Here is a 24,934-nt window from a genome sequence, read left to right as displayed (position 1 = left end):
ACTTTTGTGGACCAAGCAGGTTGTGTATTAGTGTTTAGCAGACTGTACGTCAGTCCCTATACCGCTGAAGGACTGCTGCAGTATAGGGCAGCGGTCAGCAGTGGTGCACGTCAACCCTATCTATTGTGGACCGATAGCGGTCCTTACAGAACAGCAGACTGTACCGCACTCAAGCCTATGTACCGTAGCACCCTATACCAAGTTACCAGTCCTTATAAGAACTTTTGTGGACCAAGCAGGTTGTGTATTAGTGTTTAGCAGACTGTACGTCAGTCCCTATACCGCTGAAGGACTGCTGCAGTATAGGGCAGCGGTCAGCAGTGGTGCACGTCAACCCTATCTATTGTGGACCGATAGCGGTCCTTACAGAACAGCAGACTGTACCGCACTCAAGCCTATGTACCGTAGCACCCTATACCAAGTTACCAGTCCTTATAAGAACTTTTGTGGACCAAGCAGGTTGTGTATTAGTGTTTAGCAGACTGTACGTCAGTCCCTATACCGCTGAAGGACTGCTGCAGTATAGGGCAGCGGTCAACAGTGGTGCACGTCAACCCTATCTATTGTGGACCGATAGCGGTCCTTACAGAACAGCAGACTGTACCGCACTCAAGCCTATGTACCGTAGCACCCTATACCAAGTTACCAGTCCTTATAAGAACTTTTGTGGAACAAGCAGGTTGTGTGTTAGTGATTAGCAGACTGTACGTCAGTCCCTATACCGCTGAAGGACTGCTGCAGTATAGGGCAGCGGTCAGCAGTGGTGCACGTCAACCCTATCTATTGTGGACCGATAGCGGTCCTTACAGAACAGCAGACTGTACCGCACTCAAGCCTATGTACCGTAGCACCCTATACCAAGTTACCAGTCCTTATAAGAACTTTTGTGGACCAAGCAGGTTGTGTATTAGTGTTTAGCAGACTGTACGTCAGTCCCTATACCGCTGAAGGACTGCTGCAGTATAGGGCAGCGGTCAGCAGTGGTGCACGTCAACCCTATCTATTGTGGACCGATAGCGGTCCTTACAGAACAGCAGACTGTACCGCACTCAAGCCTATGTACCGTAGCACCCTATACCAAGTTACCAGTCCTTATAAGAACTTTTGTGGACCAAGCAGGTTGTGTATTAGTGTTTAGCAGACTGTACGTCAGTCCCTATACCGCTGAAGGACTGCTGCAGTATAGGGCAGCGGTCAGCAGTGGTGCACGTCAACCCTATCTATTGTGGACCGATAGCGGTCCTTACAGAACAGCAGACTGTACCGCACTCAAGCCTATGTACCGTAGCACCCTATACCAAGTTACCAGTCCTTATAAGAACTTTTGTGGAACAAGCAGGTTGTGTGTTAGTGATTAGCAGACTGTACGTCAGTCCCTATACCGCTGAAGGACTGCTGCAGTATAGGGCAGCGGTCAGCAGTGGTGCACGTCAACCCTATCTATTGTGGACCGATAGCGGTCCTTACAGAACAGCAGACTGTACCGCACTCAAGCCTATGTACCGTAGCACCCTATACCAAGTTACCAGTCCTTATAAGAACTTTTGTGGACCAAGCAGGTTGTGTATTAGTGATTAGCAGACTGTACGTCAGTCCCTATACCGCTGAAGGACTGCTGCAGTATAGGGCAGCGGTCAGCAGTGGTGCACGTCAACCCTATCTATTGTGGACCGATAGCGGTCCTTACAGAACAGCAGACTGTACCGCACTCAAGCCTATGTACCGTAGCACCCTATACCAAGTTACCAGTCCTTATAAGAACTTTTGTGGAACAAGTGAGTTGTGAATGTTTAGCAGACTGCAGCAGAAGGGCAGCAGTCAAGTATAATATCCTTTCTATATTTGGAAGAAAGAATATTATACATGTACAAGCCTATTACTGTACCACTGATACCAGTCCTGAAAAGAACCTTTGTGGAACTAATAATAACAGCAAGTCTTTAAAATTACCCTCACTGCCTGACAACACTGCTTCCTTCCTGTCCCTATACAAATTGGCAAAAAAAGAGAACGATTAGTGGTTACTGGAACAGCTCTTTTGTGGACCTTGATAGTAACAGCTAATGATGATGATGATGATGATGATGATGAAAGACTAATCTGGCTGTCCCTGTAGCATACACCGTCCTTTCCCTTTCTCTAAACTAACAAAAGACACTCAGGCTGCTGCAAGAATCAGCAGCACAGCAAACCTATCAACACCTAACACCTATACCAGTCCTGAAAAGAACTTTTGTGTACCAAATAGCTAGTGGTTTATCTCTCCCTACTCCACACAGGAACCTGTCCCTATCGTAACAGAAGAAAGAATGTAAAATGGCCACCGGATCGGGTGTATTTATAGGTTAGGGGGAATGTCCAAGTGTCCATGTGCTGTCATGTCTCAATTGGCTGTCCTGTATCACATGATAAACGTGTCACCAAAGGTTAAAGTTCTTGTATACATTAAACACGTAAGTCCGCCGCGGCGAACGACGGAAAAAGGCGTTCGAACGTGCGGACCGCGAATGTCGGAAATTCGCCGCGAAACGACCGCCGGGCGAAACGTTCGTCCATCACTACTCTGCAGCTCAGCCTCCAATCCTGGCAGGTTATGTAAAGCCTCTGGACACTTACTGTAAGGATGGCCAAGCTGTTGGCACAGATTGCACCGAATTTGGGTACAATCCTTTGCCAAATGGTCCAGACCCTGGCATAGCGAACACTTTTTACGCGTGCAGGTAGAGGCAAAATGGCCCTTTTCACCACATTTATTGCAGACTTTGGGCTGTCCCTGGTAGAATATAGTCAGCCGATCTCTTCCCAGGAAAGCTGAGCAGGGCAGATGTTGGACTACATTGCCCAGCACCCCCAGTTTTAGTGACACTGTCCAGGCCCCTGTCCATATCCCATGTTCATCCAGGACCTTCCGCAGTGGAGTGAGGACCTCACCATATCGGCGTAGCCATACTATTAAATCAGCCTCTGGTATGGATTCGTTACGCACCAGGATGGTCACCGATTTTATCAGAGGCTGCCTGGAAATCACTTTTGGCACCAAACCACTCCACTGCGGAAGGCCCCGGCACCTCCTATGTCGCTCCCAAAATAAATCTAGACCCCTCAGGTTTTACAAAAGACAAATCAAATTCATAACTCCCCACTGGGCAAATCAAAGCAAAAATATCCACAGCTTTAAACCCCATTTCCAAAATCAACTCAGCCACCCTCCCCCTCACTGGTGGGGTCCCCTCCCCCTCCCACTTGAACTGAACCACATTCCTCCTCCTATACCCACCACCAATCCCACCACCAAACCCCCCTATATTGTGACCACCAATATTTACAGCATTCCCCCCACCCTCCTTGGTGCGACTCCCCACAACAGATGCATAACTCCCCATATTCCTCCCAGCAGAAGAGACATTTGTTTGTTTGGAGCCTTCTGACACATTTCTAGCAGATATCGATTGTACAGATTTGGTCTGTACAATCGATGAGTCTTTCTTCTGCTGAGCAGAAAGAGAAATGTCATTTTTATCTTGGTCAGCAATATTAACCCCTCCACCACCACCCACCACATTCACTGCCTTATCAATATTATTACTGTCATTATTTCCTGGCACATTCATAGTTCCTGCCGTGTCCTCAGTCACTGCTGTCCCCATACACACTTCACCTCCAGGCCGACTCTTCTCCTCCATCAGGACAGGACTATCAGCTGAGCCAGGTGAATGTTGTCCTAATACAGCAACAGGTGAATCACTGCAGGAGACTTCCATGGCTGTCTCCACTTCACATGCTGCACTGTGCTGATCCCCTCCCCCACCTGCATCAATCAGCCCAGGTGAAGGAGAAACAGGCTCTCTGGAGCTGGCAGCCATCTTGCTTGTGGAACTACAAGTCTCAGCATTATCCGCAAAATCCAGGCGTGGGGTGCATGATGGAGATCCATCCACATTGCTCTGGTGGGCTGATGACACCTCTGCCAGGGGCTCTCCCTCCATGTCTGCAGCGGGTTTCCCTGTAGCAGGCAGCTGTTTGCAGATTGCCTTCCCTCTCTGTTCCTCAGCCGGGACATCATCCACTAGAGCAGGTGGGGCAGACACGTTGGATGGAGGCAGTACAGCGCACTGGGATCCCTCCACCAGTGCTGGCTCTGCCGGTCTGCAATCCCTCTGCTCATCCTCAGGGACCTCCGATGGCTCACCAACAGACCTGTCTGCCCTCAGGGGTGACTCCATCTGCTGGATGAATTGCAGGGTGCCATGTTGACTCTCAACCCCCTGGCTGGTTGCCGCTGGCGATTCCCCAGCCTGACATGGGGGGAGAGGTGCAGAGACAGATGAAGCCGGGTTGTCTGTTACCTGCTGATCCACAGAACTCACCGATGTCTGGCTGGAAAATCTCCTCTCATTTTTAAACTTTTCAGCAAAAGCTCCACTTCTGTCCTTAAGTTTATTCAAAAATAAAGATTGTTTCTTTACTTTCTCCTCCATTTGCTGCAACTCTGGCTTCATGGCCAAACGGTTTTTACTCCAGGCCTGAAAATACTTGGTCTTGAAGTTTTTATGTTCAGCTTTTAAAGATTTAAGTTTCTCCTCAGCCCTTCCGATTGCCCGAAAACGGTCAACAATCTTCTGTCTGTAGGCATCCATGTTCTCAGCAGGGCCTGGACCCACAGACAGATCCTCCACCTCCTCCTCCTCACTAGGCCCCGTATCATCAGGGGAATCCATCCCAGGGCCTCCCCCAGGATCAGGCATTATTCCTGGGCTGAGCTAGTAGGCAAAGCCCAGGCTTGAAAAAAGGTGTGGTTCTCAGAGAGCTCCTTGGGTGTGTCCTCCTCCTCCTTCCCACTGACCACCAATGTAAGGAACATTCTTCCCACTAATCACCAATGTAAGGAACATTCTTCCCACTGATCACCAATGTAAGGAACATTCTTCTCACTGACCACCAATGTAAGGAACATTCTTCTCACTGATCACCAATGTAAGGAACATTCTTCTCACTGATCACCAATGTAAGGAACATTCTTCTCACTGATCACCAATGTAAGGAACATTCTTCCCACTGATCACCAATGTAAGGGACATTCCTCTCACTGATCACCAATGTAAGGAACATTCTTCCCACTGATCACCAATGTAAGGAACATTCTTCCCACTGATCACCAATGTAAGGAACATTCTTCTCACTGATCACCAATGTAAGGAACATTCTTCTCCCTGATCACCAATGTAAGGAACATTCTTCTCACTGACCACCAATGTAAGGAACATTCTTCTCACTGATCACCAATGTAAGGAACATTCTTCCCACTGATCACCAATGTAAGGGACATTCTTCTCACTGATCACCAATGTAAGGAACATTCTTCTCACTGATCACCAATGTAAGGAACATTCTTCCCACTGATCACCAATGTAAGGAACATTCTTCCCACTGATCACCAATGTAAGGGACATTCTTCCCACTGATCACCAATGTAAGGGACATTCTTCTCACTGATCACCAATGTAAGGAACATTCTTCTCACTGACCACCAATGTAAGGAACATTCTTCCCACTGATCACCAATGTAAGGAACATTCTTCTCACTGATCACCAATGTAAGGAACATTCTTCTCACTGACCACCAATGTAAGGAACATTCTTCCCACTGATCACCAATGTAAGGAACATTCTTCTCACTGATCACCAATGTAAGGGACATTCTTCCCACTGATCACCAATGTAAGGGACATTCTTCCCACTGATCACCAATGTAAGGAACATTCTTCCCACTGATCACCAATGTAAGGAACATTCTTCTCACTGATCACCAATGTAAGGAACATTCTTCTCACTGATCACCAATGTAAGGAACATTCTTCTCACTGATCACCAATGTAAGGAACATTCTTCCCACTAATCACCAATGTAAGGAACATTCTTCCCACTGATCACCAATGTAAGGAACATTCTTCTCACTGACCACCAATGTAAGGAACATTCTTCTCACTGATCACCAATGTAAGGAACATTCTTCTCCCTGATCACCAATGTAAGGAACATTCTTCTCACTGATCACCAATGTAAGGAACATTCTTCTCCCTGATCACCAATGTAAGGAACATTCTTCTCACTGACCACCAATGTAAGGAACATTCTTCTCACTGATCACCAATGTAAGGAACATTCTTCCCACTGATCACCAATGTAAGGGACATTCTTCTCACTGATCACCAATGTAAGGAACATTCTTCCCACTGATCACCAATGTAAGGAACATTCTTCCCACTGATCACCAATGTAAGGGACATTCTTCCCACTGATCACCAATGTAAGGGACATTCTTCTCACTGATCACCAATGTAAGGAACATTCTTCTCACTGACCACCAATGTAAGGAACATTCTTCCCACTGATCACCAATGTAAGGAACATTCTTCCCACTGATCACCAATGTAAGGGACATTCTTCTCACTGATCACCAATGTAAGGAACATTCTTCTCACTGATCACCAATGTAAGGGACATTCTTCCCACTGATCACCAATGTAAGGGACATTCTTCCCACTGATCACCAATGTAAGGAACATTCTTCCCACTGATCACCAATGTAAGGAACATTCTTCTCACTGATCACCAATGTAAGGAACATTCTTCTCACTGATCACCAATGTAAGGAACATTCTTCTCACTGATCACCAATGTAAGGAACATTCTTCCCACTGATCACCAATGTAAGGAACATTCTTCCCACTGATCACCAATGTAAGGAACATTCTTCTCACTGATCACCAATGTAAGGAACATTCTTCTCACTGATCACCAATGTAAGGGACATTCTTCTCACTGATCACCAATGTAAGGAACATTCTTCCCACTGATCACCAATGTAAGGAACATTTTTCTCACTGATCACCAATGTAAGGAACATTCTTCTCACTGATCACCAATGTAAGGAACATTCTTCCCACTGATCACCAATGTAAGGAACACTTTATTACCATTTGTATTATTTCATTATTAATACTTTCTTGTATAGGACAGCCATGGATGTCAAGTGTGATAAATAATCTGCAGTCCTTATTCTTTTATTTATTTTTATATATCAATTGTCCATGCTGATGTACGCTGTAGATATAAGGATTTTCAGTCCCTCCATGTTGGAAGGGATGAGAAGGACTTTCTATAGTATCCACCCATTTCAATCTATGAGATTCCTTTGATTGATCTCTATATTGATCTATCTGGACACACTGCAGTCTCTGCCCTGGAATCCGCCTTCTAGGTTCCTCTGCTCTGCGATGATCTCACTATGGAGAGATTTGTCATATCCCTGCGATATGTCTCGCTCCTCTCCTCCACAATATTCTGATTGTACAGCTCAAACCCGAATCTCCTTCACGGCCCCTTCCTCACACTAAGCTGAAGAATTCCCAATAGGGGTGGATCATGGTGCCTCATGGTGGGTCCATGCTATGTTGCATCTCTTTGGGAGGACTGGGGAGGGGGGCAAATATTAATGTAGAGTCCCAAGTGTTGCATGTGGCCTACACAGCTGATATTTCCCCATTACTGGCTTACCATGTCTTGTTCTGCACTATGGCTCTGTGTGGAGACGGCCATCTTGGTAGAGTCAGGGATTTGCCTCCCCATGCCAGAGCCTCCAGCAAGGAGAACGGTGAGCAGCACGGGAGTCACATCACCAAATCTCACTCCAGGTCTGGTGAGATTCATAGCCAGAGGCAACAGTGCCTTAGATCAGGGGTATCCAAACGTTCTAAACAAAGGGCTAGTATAATGTCCTTCAGACTTTAGGGGGGCCAGAATGACGTATGCCAGCCAGAATAGAAAATGCAGTGGGAGTAAACATTGCCTCAGGCTTAGTGGTCAGAGGGAGTAAAAAGAAAATGAATGGTGCCCCATCATTGGTGTCAGTGAGAGGAATTGTGCCCCATCATTGGTGTCAGTGAGAGGAATTGTGACCCATCATTGGTGTCAGTGAGTGGAATAATGTCCCATCATTGGTATCAGCAAGAGAAATTGTGACCCATCTTTGGTGTCAGTGAGAGGAATAATGCCCCATCATTGGTGTCAGTGAGAGGAATTGTGACCCATCATTGGTGTCAGAGGAATAGTGCCCCATTATTGGTGTCAGTGAGAGGAATAATGCTCCATCATTGGTGTCAGTGAGAGGAATATTGACCCACCATTGGTGTCAGTGGGAGGAATAGTGCCCCATCATTGATGTCAGAGGAAGGAATAGTGCCCCATCATTGGTGTCAGTGAGAGGAATTGGGACCCATCATTGGTGTCACAGGAATAATGCCCCATAATTGGTGTCATTGAGAGGAATTGTGAGCCATTATTGGTGTCAGTGGGAGGAATAGTGCCCCATCATTGGTGTCAGTGGGAGGAATAGTGCCCCATCATTGGTGTCAGTGGAAGCAATAATGCCCCATTGGTGTCAGTGTAGGAAATGGTGCCCCATCATTGGTATCCATGGAAGGAATAGTACCCCATCAGTGGAAGGAATAGTGCTCCGTCATTGGGTTGAGTGGGAAGAATAGTGCCCCATCCTTTAGATCAGTAAAAAGTATAGCGCCCTATCATTGGGTGGAAGAAATTGTGCCCCATTGTTGGTGTCAGTGGAAGAAATGATGCTTCATCATTGATGTCAGCAGGAGGAATAGTGCCCCAAGGGCCAGATAAATGCAAGCCAAGGGCCACATCCGGCCAGCAGACTACAGTTTGGAGATCACTGCCTTAGATGGTCTCACGCTGCAGATATACAGCTACAGAACAGCACTGATATTTTTTAGATGAAATCCCGACAAAGGGTAGGTTGCTCAGGGTACTACTTTTGCACCTTATTTCTAATTTTTCCCTATAACACAACAAATCTTCACTTTTTGAGTTCAGTTCAACTGTACAAAATGAATAACGTTTTGGCTTTAGGTTTTCTGTATTTAAAGGTGTCACTACATTCGGAAATTGGTGAATGCCCGAGAGTCCGTGCAGATCTGAACTAAGGTGACCAGGCACCCCTGATTTCCAGGGACAGTCCCTGAGATGAGGAGACCCAGATAAAGTGTCCCTGATTTATGTCCCTGTTTTTATGAATGGCATTGGGTGTGGGTTAATCTACTTGCCATGGGTACTGCTCATAGACCGATGAAAAATTCGGCAAGTCCCTGCTGAACCAGCTGAATTTCGATCCGTCTATGGCCGGCTTTAATTTTATTTTTTTTGTTTGACCTTTATTAATGGCAGAAGTTTATTTGAAATTCCTTTGCTTTGTTTTTCTAGCCGTGACTTCCTGCTGCAGGAATGGTGAATGTCTCCTACTGTCCCTACTACATAGTAAATAATACAGGAGGAGTGAGAGCCCAGAATCAGTCAGGGATTTCATGGCAGAATGATGGCTTTGCCTAGGTCCCAAGATGCACTATATTGTCAAAAGTATTGGGACACCTGCCTTTACACGCACATTAAGTTTAATGGCATCCAGGGGCGGACTGACAACTCATGGGGCCCCCGGGCAATAGGAGATTATGGGGCCACACAGTATACACACACAGTATACAAACACAGAATACACACACATACAGACAATATACACACACAGTATACAAACACAGAATACACATACACACACTGAAAAGGTACTGGAGAGGCGGGGAAGCTATAATCTTGGGATTTTTTTTTTTAAAACACAGATTTTTACATACTGTCCCTGGTTTTATTGAGCCTGGCAACCCTGATGGGGCCCCTTAGTGGCATGGGGCCCTCGGGCAGCGCCCGAGTGCCCGAATGGTCAGTCCGCCCCTGATGGCATCCCAGTCTTAGTCCGTAGGGTTCAATATTGAGTTGGCCCACCCTTTGCAGCTATAACAGCTTCACCTCTTCTGGGAAGGCCGTCCACAAGGTTTAGGAGTGTGTCTATGGGAATGTTTGACCATTCTTCCAGAAGTGCAGTTGTGAGGTCAGGCACTGATGTTGGACAAGAAGGCCTGGCTCATAGTCTTTGCTCTAATTCATCCCAAAGGTGTTCTGTCGGGTTGAGGTCAGTACTCTGTGCAGGCCAGTCAAGTTCCTCCACCCCAAACTCGCTCATCCCTGTCTTTATGGACCTTGCTTTGTGCACTGGTGCTCAGTCATGTTGGAACAGGAAGGGGCCGTCCCCAAACTGTTCCTACAAAGTTGGGAGCGTGAAATTGTCCAAAATGTCTTGGTATGCTGACGCCTTAAGAGTTCTCTTCACTGGAACTAAGGGGCCAAGCCCAACCCCTGAAAAACAACCTCCCACACCATAATCCCCCCTCCACCAAATGGACCAGTGCACAAAGCAAGGTCCATAAAGAAACGGATGAGCGAGTTTGGGATAGAGGAAATGACCTGTCTCAACCCAATAGAATACTTTGGGATGAATTAGAGTGGATTCTGTGAGCCAGGCCTTCTTGTCTGACATCAGTGCCTGACCTCACAAATGCTCTTCTGGAAGAACGATCAAACATTCCCATAGACACATCTCCTAAAACTTGTGGACAGATTTCCCAGAAGAGTTGAAGCTGTTATAGATGCAAAGGGCGGAGCCAACTCAATATTGAACCCTACGGACTAATACTGGGATGCCGTTAAAATGAATGTGTGTGTAAAGGCAGGTGTCGAAATACCTTTGACAATATAGTGTATATGAGACCTCTACAGAGGACTCGGCCCACCTCAGAGTCCTCCTTTAACCCCCCTGACGGTTTTCCCGAGTCTGACTCGGGGTGGATTTTTTATACCATTAGCGGTATCCCCGAGTCAGACTCGGGACTGCATCGCTGGATCCAGGAGGAGGAATACTCACCTTCTCCCTCGGATCCAGCGTCGTCTCCCCGCTGTACGAGCGAGCCGTGTCTCGCTCGATCTATCACATCGGCGATCTCCGTGCCCTGCGAGCGTTGCGACGCACGGGCACGGAGATCGGCGCCAAATTCAAAAAGTGAAACACACAGTAAACATACAGTATAATGTAATCTTACAGATTACATTGCTGTATGTAAACATTTCACATCCCCGTTGTCCCTAGTGGTCTGCCCAGTGTCCTGCATGTAGTTTTATATAATAAAAACTGTTCTTTATACCTGGAAACTGGAGATTGTCCATAGCAACCAAAACTGTCACTGTACATCAAAAATGATTTTAGAGCAGCTAGAAAACAGCGATAATAAATTAGAATCACTCGCAGAATTGAGCGATAGCGATTTGTGGGGAGATTCGTCATCAAATACTGAAAAGTAATGACAGTGACAATTCTGCAACTGAGCAAATTTCAGTGTTTTTGATGTGATTACATTATTGAATAATTTTTATTATTGTTATATTATTATTTGGTACAATTATTTATAATTATTTCTTATATTATAATTTATGATTTAATTTTTCAAACTTTATCATACCCGGGATGTCTGCTAGACTCTGGTTTGGACAGATTTAAGTGAGTTATTCCTAAGAATTGCAGGACTACAATATAAAACGCCAAATTTTCATGCAAAATAATGGTACCGCTTTTAGCACCTAAAATCCGAAATAATGGTACCGCCAGGGAGGTTAAGTGAAACTGGTTTAATTTTTTCCGTATGACCTCGTTATTCATGTAACTATGAAATTGTCACAGACATAAGAAATGTAACACTCGTTCTAAACGTATGCAAGCGAATTAGAAATATAATCATTCTGGAATGTAGGCGGCAATGGCGATATTAAAGTGTGCCCAGCAAACTGATGGCGTCCCGCTGACGGAGTCAGCATTTTTTATAAAAGATATTTATTTTTCTCTATCATTCCAGTAGATCCATGTGGATGATTTGTGCTACGTTTAGATATTCAGACCTTCTCTGTCACCATGCTGGTCCTTCTACAGGTCTGATGGTTGTCTGTCTATGGAATGGCTGCATGCACAGCCCTCCATGGGTCTAAAGTTCCATCATGGCATTGTCCATTCCACAATCCTAAATCATCCTCATTGTCTTCGGTCTCATGCATTCATCTGTAATAATTAAATTGGACACAGGCAGTGTTAGGCCTCGTGCACACAGCCGCCTGGGGCCCCATGGGGGATATATGATGGGGAAATACACCCAAATTCGATGTCATATAGCCCCAGGTGGCCAAGTGCAGAAGACCTAAAATGAACTAACAGGAATTTTCACCTTCACTGTTGTATCCAAAACAAAAAGAGTTTTGGCCATACATACACCATAATGTGTATAGTCTGGTTACCCGTCCACAGTGTAAATTGTTGGTGTTCTCCCTTCTCAGTGCTGTCATACCACATACACCACCAATTAGGATCTTCTTCTAACTCTGTCCCCATGACCCAAACTTCCACTGACCCTGTACCCTTGACCCCTGCTCCCACTAACTTTGTCCCTGTGACCCCCAACTTCCAAAAATTCTATCCCCGTGACCCCAACTTCTACTAACTTTTCCCGTGACCTCCCAACTCCCACTAACTCTGTCCCTATGACCCCAAAGACCACTGACTCTATACCTGTGACCCCAGCTTCTACTAACTCTGTCCCCGTGACCCCAGTTTCCAATAACTTTGTCCTGTGACCCCCAACTTCCACTAATTATATCCCTGTGACCTCCAAATTCCACTAACTCTGTCCCCATGACTGTACACCACCAATTAGGATGTTCTTCTAACTCTATCCCCGTGACCCCACCTTCCACCAACTCTGTCCCCGCGACCCCACCTTCCACCAACTCTGTCCCCGCGATCCCACCTTCCACCAACTCTGTCCCTGCGACCCCACCTTCCACCAACTCTGTCCCCGCGACCCCACCTTCCACCAACTCTGTCCCCGCGACCCCACCTTCCACCAACTCTGTCCCCGCGACCCCACCTTCCACCAACTCTGTCCCCGCGACCCCACCTTCCACCAACTCTGTCCCCGCGATCCCACCTTCCACCAACTTTGTCCCCGCGATCCCACCTTCCACCAACTCTGTCCCCGCGACCCCACCTTCCACCAACTCTGTCCCCGCGACCCCACCTTCCACCAACTCTGTCCCCGCGACCCCACCTTCCACCAACTCTGTCCCCGCGACCCCACCTTCCACCAACTCTGTCCCCGCGACCCCACCTTCCACCAACTCTGTCCCCGCGACCCCACCTTCCACCAACTCTGTCCCCGTGATCCCACCTTCCACCAACTCTGTCCCCGCGATCCCACCTTCCACCAACTCTGTCCCCGCGACCCCACCTTCCACCAACTCTGTCCCCGCGATCCCACCTTCCACCAACTCTGTCCCCGCGATCCCACCTTCCACCAACTCTGTCCCCGCGACCCCACCTTCCACCAACTCTGTCCCCGCGATCCCACCTTCCACCAACTCTGTCCCCGCGATCCCACCTTCCACCAACTCTGTCCCCGCGACCCCACCTTCCACCAACTCTGTCCCCGCGACCCCACCTTCCACCAACTCTGTCCCCGCGATCCCACCTTCCACCAACTCTGTCCCCGCGACCCCACCTTCCACCAACTCTGTCCCCGTGACCCCACCTTCCACCAACTCTGTCCCCGCGACCCCACCTTCCACCAACTCTGTCCCCGCGATCCCACCTTCCACCAACTCTGTCCCTGCGACCCCACCTTCCACCAACTCTGTCCCCGCGACCCCACCTTCCACCAACTCTGTCCCCGCGACCCCACCTTCCACCAACTCTGTCCCCGCGACCCCACCTTCCACCAACTCTGTCCCCGCGACCCCACCTTCCACCAACTCTGTCCCCGCGATCCCACCTTCCACCAACTTTGTCCCCGCGATCCCACCTTCCACCAACTCTGTCCCCGCGACCCCACCTTCCACCAACTCTGTCCCCGCGACCCCACCTTCCACCAACTCTGTCCCCGCGACCCCACCTTCCACCAACTCTGTCCCCGCGACCCCACCTTCCACCAACTCTGTCCCCGCGACCCCACCTTCCACCAACTCTGTCCCCGCGACCCCACCTTCCACCAACTCTGTCCCCGTGATCCCACCTTCCACCAACTCTGTCCCCGCGATCCCACCTTCCACCAACTCTGTCCCCGCGACCCCACCTTCCACCAACTCTGTCCCCGCGATCCCACCTTCCACCAACTCTGTCCCCGCGATCCCACCTTCCACCAACTCTGTCCCCGCGACCCCACCTTCCACCAACTCTGTCCCCGCGACCCCACCTTCCACCAACTCTGTCCCCGCGATCCCACCTTCCACCAACTCTGTCCCCGCGATCCCACCTTCCACCAACTCTGTCCCCGCGACCCCACCTTCCACCAACTCTGTCCCCGCGACCCCACCTTCCACCAACTCTGTCCCCGCGACCCCACCTTCCACCAACTCTGTCCCCGCGACCCCACCTTCCACCAACTCTGTCCCCGCGACCCCACCTTCCACCAACTCTGTCCCCGCGACCCCACCTTCCACCAACTCTGTCCCCGCGACCCCACCTTCCACCAACTCTGTCCCCGCGACCCCACCTTCCACCAACTCTGTCCCCGCGACCCCACCTTCCACCAACTTTGTCCCCGCGACCCCACCTTCCACCAACTCTTTCCCCTTGACTCCACCTTCCAGCAAATCTGTCCCTTGATTACAAATGGATCCCAAGCCTAACCCTGCCTGATATGCTGTGTGTGGCAGTGGTCATGTCCTCCATCCTGGACTGGTGGGAAAAGTGAGAATAGTTCATGACAGAGGCTGCTCTCATAGCTCTGTAGGTTGGAGGCTGTGGGAGACAGTTGCTGTAGTGCAAACTGATGTGGTATGTTATAGCATGTGGTGCCCAATGCATGCTCTAAGAAGCACTGTGATTGGTGAAGGCATTGACAGCAGGGACAGGTGTGGGATGGGGTTTGATATTCCTTTGCAGTGCTTTCTTTTGTAGAGTTCTCTCTGGTGATACAACTCCTCCTGAAGGTAAGGCTGGGGGACAGGACAGGAAGATCCAGGGGAGGCTGGAAGGATTTAACAACCCAAAAGAGATTGGGGGGATGGGACAACTCAGGGACATGTGTAGGATGGGGAGGCTAGAAGAACAAGACAACCCATGGGAGACTGAGATGATGGGACAGCCCAGAGGAGACTTGGAAGATGGGACAGTTCATATTAGCCTGGGAAGATAGCATGGCCAACAGGACACTGGGAGGACATGACAACCCAGAGGCTACTGGGATGATGGGACAGCCCAGGAGGATTTTGAAAGATGGGAAAGCCCATGGGAGGCTAGAAGAACAAGACAGTCCAGGCCAGGGGAGGATGGTACAGCCCAGAGAAGGATAAGAAGACAGGTCAGCTTAGAGAAGACTGGGGAAATAGGATGGCCTATGGTAGACTGGGATGATGGGACAACCCAGTGGAGACTGGGAAGAAGGGAAAGTCCAAGGGAGGCTATAAGGACAGGACAGGTGAGGGGAGATAGATGATGGGACAACCCAGGGCAGACTTGGAAGACGGGAAAGCCCAAGGGGGACTGGGAAGATGGGAAAGCTCAGGGGAGGCTAGAAGGAAGGGATGGCCCATGGAAGACTGGTACGACAGGGCGGCCCAGGGGGCACTGGTATGACAGGGCGGCCTAGGGGGTACTGGTAAGAAATTACAGCCCAGGGGGTACTGGTAAGACATTACAGCCCACGGGAGGCTGGGAAGAGAGGGCGGCCCACGGGAGGCTGGGAAGAGAGGGCGGCCCACGGGAGGCTGGGAAGAGAGGGCGGCCCACGGGAGGCTGGGAAGAGAGGGCGGCCCACGGGAGGCTGGGAAGAGAGGGCGGCCCACGGGAGGCTGGGAAGAGAGGGCGGCCCACGGGAGGCTGGGAAGAGAGGGCGGCCCACGGGAGGCTGGGAAGAGAGGGCGGCCTACGGAAGGCTTGAAGGATTGGGCACTCCAGGGGAAGGCAGGATGGGATGATCTAGGGGAGGTCAAAAGTATGGGATAGCTCAGGGTAGGCAGGGAGGACTGGATGGCCTAGGAAAGTCTTGGAGGCCAAATGGGCCAGGGGCAGTGGGGATGGTCCAAGAGAGGCTGGGAGGATTTGGACAGTCCAGGGGGAGCTGGAGGGACACATGGGTTAAGAAAAGCTGGAAATATGGGGTGGCCCAGGGGAGACCGGAATGACTGAATGTTTAATCTGAGTGGAATGTTCAAGCTGGTGAATTTATGGGTCACTCTCTAATCCTATGTGTGGTAGGTTGTAAGGTGGTCATATGCTGATAGATTTCCACACAGAATTAGGAAAATCTCATTAGTACATTTGATACTACCAACAGAGGACTAACAAATGTCATTGGAAAGTACCGTACTTCAGCATAGAATTGCTGTGAAGAAGACGGAAGACGCTTGTCAAATGCGTGTCTTCAGGTATTTTCTGTTAGCGTGATAACTCAGAACTCTCCATGGATGGAATGAATGAAATGCTCTTTGTTTCCTCTCAGCGATGACCCAGAGCATGTTCTCCGCCTCCCGCGGCGTCCATCAGAGGGGTTTAGTCCTCTCAGGTGTCCATCATGTACAGGAGATTGAGAGGTCTCATTACAGAGACAGGTTCCGACCTGCCGCCTCCTGTCCTCCAGTATGTGGGCAGAATGACACTTCTCTTATCCCAGGTATGGGCTGAACACAGGTACTGACAGGTAAGATCATCCATGGTGTCAAAGTCAAGGATTTGCTAGAAGTCATAATGAGGCTCAATCACTGACTGAGACGAAGGGCGACCTTAAAGGGAATTTTCTTTTGACGTATAAAATCAGAAATTACAAAAAAAGATTGGTTAATCCTTCGCTATCACTTTAAATCAGATTTCCTCCAGGTGTGTGTGCGCATGTAAAAAATACATATGTAAATATATATAGAATTTAAAATATAAGAAATAAATATAAATTGTAATATAAAATGTGTGTGTGTATACAGTATCTCACAAAAGTAAGTACACCCCTCACATTTCTGTAAATATTTTCTTCTCTCTTTTCATGTGACAACACTGAAGAAATGACACTTGTCTACAATGTAAAGTAGTGAGTGTACAGCTTGTATAACAGTGTAAATTTCCTGTCCCCTCAAAATAACTCAACACACAGCCATTAATGTCTAAATCGCTGGTAACAAAAGTCAGTACACCCCTAAGTGAAAATGTCCAAATTGGACCCAAAGTGTCAATATTTTGTGTGGCCACCATTTTCCAGCACTGCCTTAACCCTCTTGGGCATGGAGGTCACCAGAGCTTCACAGGTCACCACTGGAGTCCTCTTCCCCTCCTCCATGATGACATCACGGAGCTGGTGGATGTTGGAGACCTTGCGCTCCTCCACTTTACGTTTGGGGATGCCCCACAGATGATCAATAGGGTTTAGGTCTGGAGACATGATTGGCCAGTCCATCACCTTTACCCTCAGCTTCTTTAGCAAGGCAGTGGTCATCTTGGAGGTGTGTTTGGGGTTGTTATCATGTTGGAATACTGCCCTGCGGCCCAGTCTCTGAAGGGAGGGGATCATGCTCTGCTTCAGTATGTCACAGTACATGTTGGCATTCATGGTCCCCTCAATGATCTGTAGCCCCCCAGTGCCGGCAGCACTCATGCAGCCCCAGACCATGACACTCCCACCACCATGCCTGACTGTAGACAAGACACACTTGTCTTTGTCCTCCTCACCTGGTTGCCCCCACACACGCTTCACACCATCTGACACCAAATACGTTTATCTTGGTCTCATCAGACCACAGGACATGGTTCCAGTAATCCATGTCCTTAGTCTGCTTGTCTTCAGCAAACTGTTTGCGGTCTTTCTTGTGGATCATCTTTAGAAGAGGCTTCCTTCTGGGATGACAGCCATGCAGACCAATTTGATGCAGTGTGCGGTGTATGGTCTGAGCACTGACAGGCTGACCCCCCACCCCTTCAACCTCTGCAGCAATGCTGGCAGCACTCATACGTCTATTTCCCAAAGACAACCTCTGGATATGACGCTGAGCACGTGACCTCAACTTCTTTGGTGGACCGTGGCGAGGCCTGTTCTGAGGGGAACCTGTCCTGTTATACCGCTGTATGGTCTTGGCCACCATGCTGCAGATCAGTTTCAGGGTCTTGGCAATCTTCTTATAGCCTAGGCCATCTTTATGTAGAGCAACAATTCTTTTTTTCAGTTCTTGAGAGAGTTCTTTGCCATGAGGTGACATAATGAACTTCCAGTGATCAGTATGAGAGAGTGAGAGCGATAACACCAAATTTAACACACCTGCTCCCCATTCACATCTGAGACCTTGTAACACTAACGAGTCACATGACACCGGGGAGGGAAAATGGCTAATTGGGCCCGATTTGGACATTTTCACTTAGGGGTGTACTCACTTTTGTCAGATACTGTATATATCTATATAGGCAGCTGGGGGTTAGGTAGCAAGTACACACTTTCCCTGGGGTGAGCAAACCTGCAGGGACAGATACCAGTTCAGTGAGGAAGTGTTCAAACAGTGCATTGTTTATTGGTGCTAATTACGAGTGCTGTACAAAGGTCCAGAAATTGTATTCAATAAAAACGCCACAACTAAACCCTAGCTGTATTCCGGCATGAACTATACAACTTCAGCCCTTACTATCAAGCTGAACAAGCCTCCTGCTTGTCAGTCTCCACATACACAACTTGTTAGCTTTTTACCAACCTCAGCAGCTCTCTCAGACAGGCCTTGTCTCTTCCCCAAGGTATGAGAGCACAGGCTCTCTGTCTCGGGTGAATATAACTTGACCCAGGGGAGAGGACCAAGACCTGAACTGGAGCATGGATCAGAGATCCCTAAATGTATATGAGAGGAGCTGTGCCGGAACAAGGTCATCCAGCGCGCCAGGGCAAAGATGCCAAACTGCGCCCCCTCCTTCCTTTAGAGTTAGGGTCAGGGTGCCCAGATCCCTGCAATAAACCATTGTGCCTAGGGCAACCACCCCTTGTCCCGGCCTTGTAGAGGAGTATAGGAGATGTGGAAACCCCAAATAGGACTTTACCCGGCTCTCTCTGGGATGCTCTGCTACAATATACACTCACCAGGTTTATTAGGTACACCTGCTCAAAGACCTGATAACACAAATTTCTAATCTGCCAATCACATGGCAGCAACTCAATGCGTTTAGGCACCTAGATGTGGTGAAGACGACTTTCTTAAGTTGAAACCGAAAGAAAGGGGATTTAAGTGACCTTGAACGTGGCATGGCTGTTGGTTCCTAGACTCATCTAATCTCAGAGATGACACAATCCTGTAAATCCTGGTGCTTGTGCAGTTCTCGGATGACAAAACGTCGGACACATAGCAGCCCCTGCTGCAGTCTCTCACTTTGTGATTTGCTACAATGTATACGATGCTACATGTAAAGTTACAATGTACAGTCTAATCAATGGGGGGGGGGGGGGGATTGAGGAAATGCTTCCCCTCCTTCTGCAAAGTTACAATGTACAGTCTGATCACTGGGGGGGACTGAGGAAAGCCTTCTTAGTCCTCCTACAAAGTTACAATATACAGTCTGATTACTGGGGAAGGGGAGACTGAGGAAATGCTTCCTCCTCCTTCTACAAAGTTACAATGTACAGTCTGGTCACCGGGGGAGGGGAAACTGAGGCAATGCTTCCTCCTGCAGTGAAATCAGAGGAAGCCATTCCCGCCCCGGAGAGGGGCCGATACAACTGTGCAAGACTGAAGGGAATGCTGGATTGGCTCTGTAAAGGTGCAAGCTCTTGGGGTGATCCCATCTTCTGGTGTTAGGAATGTCTGTGAGCCCCGAGGGGGGCGCGGGGGAATGTCTGAGCAGGTTCGCGCTGTGACACGCCGCTGAATTTAAGTCCCACTTTGTAGAAGGAGATTTGGGCTCTTTTATTCTGGTGTTTACTCTCTATAAGATCCTCTCCAATCACAATACAGAGAGCAGGCGGAGATGTTTACTCTCTTCACCTCGGAGAATTAACGTCGCCGTGCGTCCTGACCGATCGTCATAGAACGCGGATGTGTGGTTTTTTGTTCTGTGTGAAGTGGAAGGTCCGGGAGCCGGAGTGGTTTTTAAGCTTCTTATCCTTTTCATTGCATCAATAATATCTTATGGAAATTACGTTTAAAGAGTCTCTCCGCACACAATTTTTTAAATGAGGTTCAATCATTAGTTGATGTTGGCAGAGTTCTCATTTGTAAAGCCAAAAAATTACCCCCCAGATCCTTCCTTCTCCCTCCTGATTAGAACCTGATATCCGGAGCTGGGCCGACAACGTTTCTTGGCTGCTATTCATTTGGCTCATCCCATAAGCATTGTCGCCACTCAGTGGTTCTGGGCCCATCTGACTTTTTTTCCCCCAGTGCTCTGAGCTCCAACCCACCCGGAATCAATAATTTGCCCTCTCGCCCTTTGCTGGCAAATGAAGAACCAGATCAGAGGGGGGGGCTGGGACCTGGGCCATCTTTAATATTCATTGGACCCTGGGCAAACATTTTCTTGGGCCCTCCCATAGTCACTTATTAACTATTCACAGTGTGGGCTCAAGGGGCAGCTGCTTTGGGCCCCACAACAAAGACTGGGCCCAGGGAAGCTTCCCCTTTTGCCCTGTGTTAAAGATTGCCCTGGCTGAGACATTAGGACAGGCGAAAAGAAAAAGAATCGACACAAAGCACACATCATACTAAAGCTGCTCATTACATTGGTCAGTTTTTTTATTCAATCACTGAGGTTGAAAAAAAAATAAAAAAATGAACCCCACACATTGGAGGTGGATGGGGGAATTTTCTCAGATCTCGCTGTTGGATCATCCAATAGGATAGAAGAATGCTGGGACTAGATCAGTCACACAGTTGGCTCTACCTTTTGTTTAAATTCTATAAAATCTCACTTTTGGGTGGAGCCGCCCTTTATATATAGTAGATTTATAGATTGGAACAATTTGTAGGTGAAAGTATTAATGGATTATTGTTTTTTTTATTTTTCAGCAAGAAGTTCAGTCTCCTGGGCCATACACACAAGGAACCATCAGAAGGTACATCGTCCAGAATAACGAGCAGGTAACGTGTTCTAGAAATATCACAGATGGGAGATTCCGATATTCCCACTATTGTGGCCATTGACAGATTCTCAGAATCACATAAAAATCTTCTACTGTCTTCATCATTCCCTGAAACTCATCCCCTCCTTTATACAGCTACTCCACTCCGAGGATTGATGGGATTGTTTCTTTGCCTGTGTATTGATGAGGAATGCGAGAGCCAATGTATCAATGCACAGGACGAGCTCCAATGTATCAATACACAGGACGAGATTCAATGTATCAATGCACGGGACGAGAGCCAATGTATCAATACACAGGACGAGAGCCAATGTATCAATACACAGGAAGAGATCCAATGTATCAATACACAGGACGAGAGCCAATGTATCAATACACAGGAGGAGATCCAATGTATCAATACACAGGACGAGATCCAATGTATCAATACACAGGAGGAGATCCAATGTATCAATACACAGGAGGAGATCCAATGTATCAATACACAGGACGAGACCCAATGTATCAATCCACAGGAGGAGACCCAATGTATCAATCCACAGGAGGAGATCCAATGTATCAATACACAGGACGAGATCCAAATGTATCAAAACACAGGACGAGCTCCAATGTATCAATACACAGGACAAGATCCAATGTATCAATACACAGGACGAGAGCCAATGTATCAATACACAGGACGAGAGCCAATGTATCAATACACAGGACGAGAGCCAATGTATCAATACACAGGACGAGAGCCAATGTATCAATACACAGGAAGAGACCCAATGTATCAATACACAGGAGGAGATCCAATGTATCAATGTACAGGACGAGATCCAATGTATCAATACACAGGACGAGAGCCAATGTATCAATACACAGGACGACAGCCAATGTATCGATACACAGGACGAGATCCAAATGTATCAAAACACAGGACGAGCTCCAATGTATCAATACACAGGACAATATCCAATGTATCAATACACAGGACGAGACCCAATGTATCAATACACAGGACGAGAGCCAATGTATCAATACACAGGACGAGAGCCAATGTATCAATACACAGGACGAGAGCCAATGTATCAATACACAGGACGAGAGCCAATGTATCAATACACAGGAAGAGATCCAATGTATCAATGCACAGGACGAGATCCAATGTATCAATGCACAGGACGAGATCCAATGTATCAATGCACAGGACGAGATCCAATGTATCAATACACAGGACGAGAGCCAATGTATCAATACACAGGACGAGATCCAATGTATCAATCCACAGGAGGAGACCCAATGTATCAATCCACAGGAGGAGATCCAATGTATCAATCCACAGGAGGAGATCCAATGTATCAATACACAGGACGAGACCCCAATGTATCAATACACAGGACGAGCTCCAATGTATCAATACACAGGACGAGCTCCAATGTATCAATACACAGGACGAGAGCCAATGTATCAATACACAGGACGAGAGCCAATGTATCAATACACAGGACGAGAGCCAATGTATCAATACACAGGAAGAGATCCAATGTATCAATACACAGGACGAGAGCCAATGTATCAATACACAGGACGAGAGCCAATGTATCAATACACAGGACGAGACCCAATGTATCAATACACAGGAAGAGATCCAATGTATCAATGCACAGGACGAGATCCAATGTATCAATGCACAGGACGAGATCCAATGTATCAATACACAGGACGAGAGCCAATGTATCAATGCACAGGACGAGATCCAATGTATCAATGCACAGGACGAGATCCAATGTATCAATGCACAGGACGAGATCCAATGTATCAATACACAGGACGAGAGCCAATGTATCAATACACAGGACGAGATCCAATGTATCAATCCACAGGAGGAGACCCAATGTATCAATCCACAGGAGGAGATCCAATGTATCAATCCACAGGAGGAGATCCAATGTATCAATACACAGGACGAGACCCCAATGTATCAATACACAGGGCGAGCTCCAATGTATCAATACACAGGACGAGCTCCAATGTATCAATACACAGGACGAGAGCCAATGTATCAATACACAGGACGAGAGCCAATGTATCAATACACAGGACGAGAGCCAATGTATCAATACACAGGAAGAGATCCAATGTATCAATACACAGGACGAGAGCCAATGTATCAATACACAGGACGAGAGCCAATGTATCAATACACAGGACGAGACCCAATGTATCAATACACAGGAAGAGATCCAATGTATCAATGCACAGGACGAGATCCAATGTATCAATGCACAGGACGAGATCCAATGTATCAATACACAGGACGAGAGCCAATGTATCAATACACAGGACGAGATCCAATGTATCAATCCACAGGAGGAGACCCAATGTATCAATCCACAGGAGGAGATCCAATGTATCAATCCACAGGAGGAGATCCAATGTATCAATACACAGGACGAGACCCCAATGTATCAATACACAGGACGAGCTCCAATGTATCAATACACAGGACGAGCTCCAATGTATCAATACACAGGACGAGAGCCAATGTATCAATACACAGGACGAGAGCCAATGTATCAATACACAGGACGAGAGCCAATGTATCAATACACAGGACGAGAGCCAATGTATCAATACACAGGAAGAGATCCAATGTATCAATACACAGGACGAGAGCCAATGTATCAATACACAGGACGAGAGCCAATGTATCAATACACAGGACGAGACCCAATGTATCAATACACAGGACGAGAGCCAATGTATCAATACACAGGACGAGAGCCAATGTATCAATACACAGGACGAGAGCCAATGTATCAATACACAGGAAGAGATCCAATGTATCAATACACAGGACGAGAGCCAGTGTATCAATACACAGGACGAGAGCCAGTGTATCAATACACAGGACGAGATCCAATGTATCAATACACAGGACGAGATCCAATGTATCAATGCACAGGACGAGATCCAATGTATCAATACACAGGACGAGATCCAATGTATCAATGCACAGGACGAGATCCAATGTATCAATACACAGGACGAGATCCAATGTATCAATACACAGGAGGAGATCCAATGTATCAATACACAGGAGGAGATCCAATGTATCAATACACAGGACGAGACCCAATGTATCAATCCACAGGAGGAGATCCAATGTATCAATACACAGGACGAGACCCAATGTATCAATCCACAGGAGGAGATCCAATGTATCAATAAACAGGGGGAGATCCAATGTATCAATGTACAGGACGAGATCCAATGTATCAATGTACAGGACCAGATCCAATGTATCAATACACAGGACGAGATGCAATGTATCAATGCACAGGACGAGATCCAATGTATCAATACATAACGGGACCCAATTTATCAATACACAGGACGAGACCCAATTTATCAATACACAGGACGAGACCCAATTTATCAATACACAGGACCAGCTTCAATGTATCAATACACAGGACGAGACCCAATGTATCAATACACAGGAAGAGACCCAATGTATCAATGTACAGGACGAGATCCAATGTATCAATACACAGGACGAGAGCCAATGTATCAATACACAGGACGACAGCTAATGTATCGATACACAGGACGAGATCCAAATGTATCAAAACACAGGACGAGCTCCAATGTATCAATACACAGGACAAGATCCAATGTATCAATACACAGGACGAGACCCAATGTATCAATACACAGGACGAGAGCCAATGTATCAATACACAGGACGAGAGCCAATGTATCAATACACAGGACGAGATCCAATGTATCAATGCACAGGACGAGATCCAATGTATCAATGCACAGGACGAGATCCAATGTATCAATACACAGGACGAGAGCCAATGTATCAATACACAGGATGAGATTCAATGTATCAATCCACAGGAGGAGAT

The 24,934-nt window shown here is 47.6% G+C and overlaps 1 protein-coding gene across 18 annotated transcripts in view; it reads left to right on the top strand.

Annotated features, from left to right (window-relative positions):
- Positions 1 to 24,934, top strand: part of POF1B (POF1B actin binding protein) — a 173,003-nt gene that overhangs the window by 54,419 nt on the left and 93,650 nt on the right. For all 18 annotated transcript variants that reach the window (XM_077485099.1, XM_077485087.1, XM_077485069.1 and 15 more), the window contains one exon: positions 20,959 to 21,030. In XM_077485099.1, coding sequence (XP_077341225.1) covers positions 20,959 to 21,030 — 72 coding nt within the window. The remainder of the gene's footprint in view (positions 1 to 20,958; positions 21,031 to 24,934) is intronic.

The sequence above is a fragment of the Lithobates pipiens genome, unplaced genomic scaffold (genome assembly GCF_037356315.1).
Source record: "Lithobates pipiens isolate NorthernLeopardFrog02 unplaced genomic scaffold, aLitPip1_a1.2 Scaffold_1, whole genome shotgun sequence".
Classification (NCBI taxonomy): Eukaryota; Metazoa; Chordata; class Amphibia; order Anura; family Ranidae; genus Lithobates; species Lithobates pipiens.
This window is presented reverse-complemented; position numbering and strand designations above follow the sequence as displayed.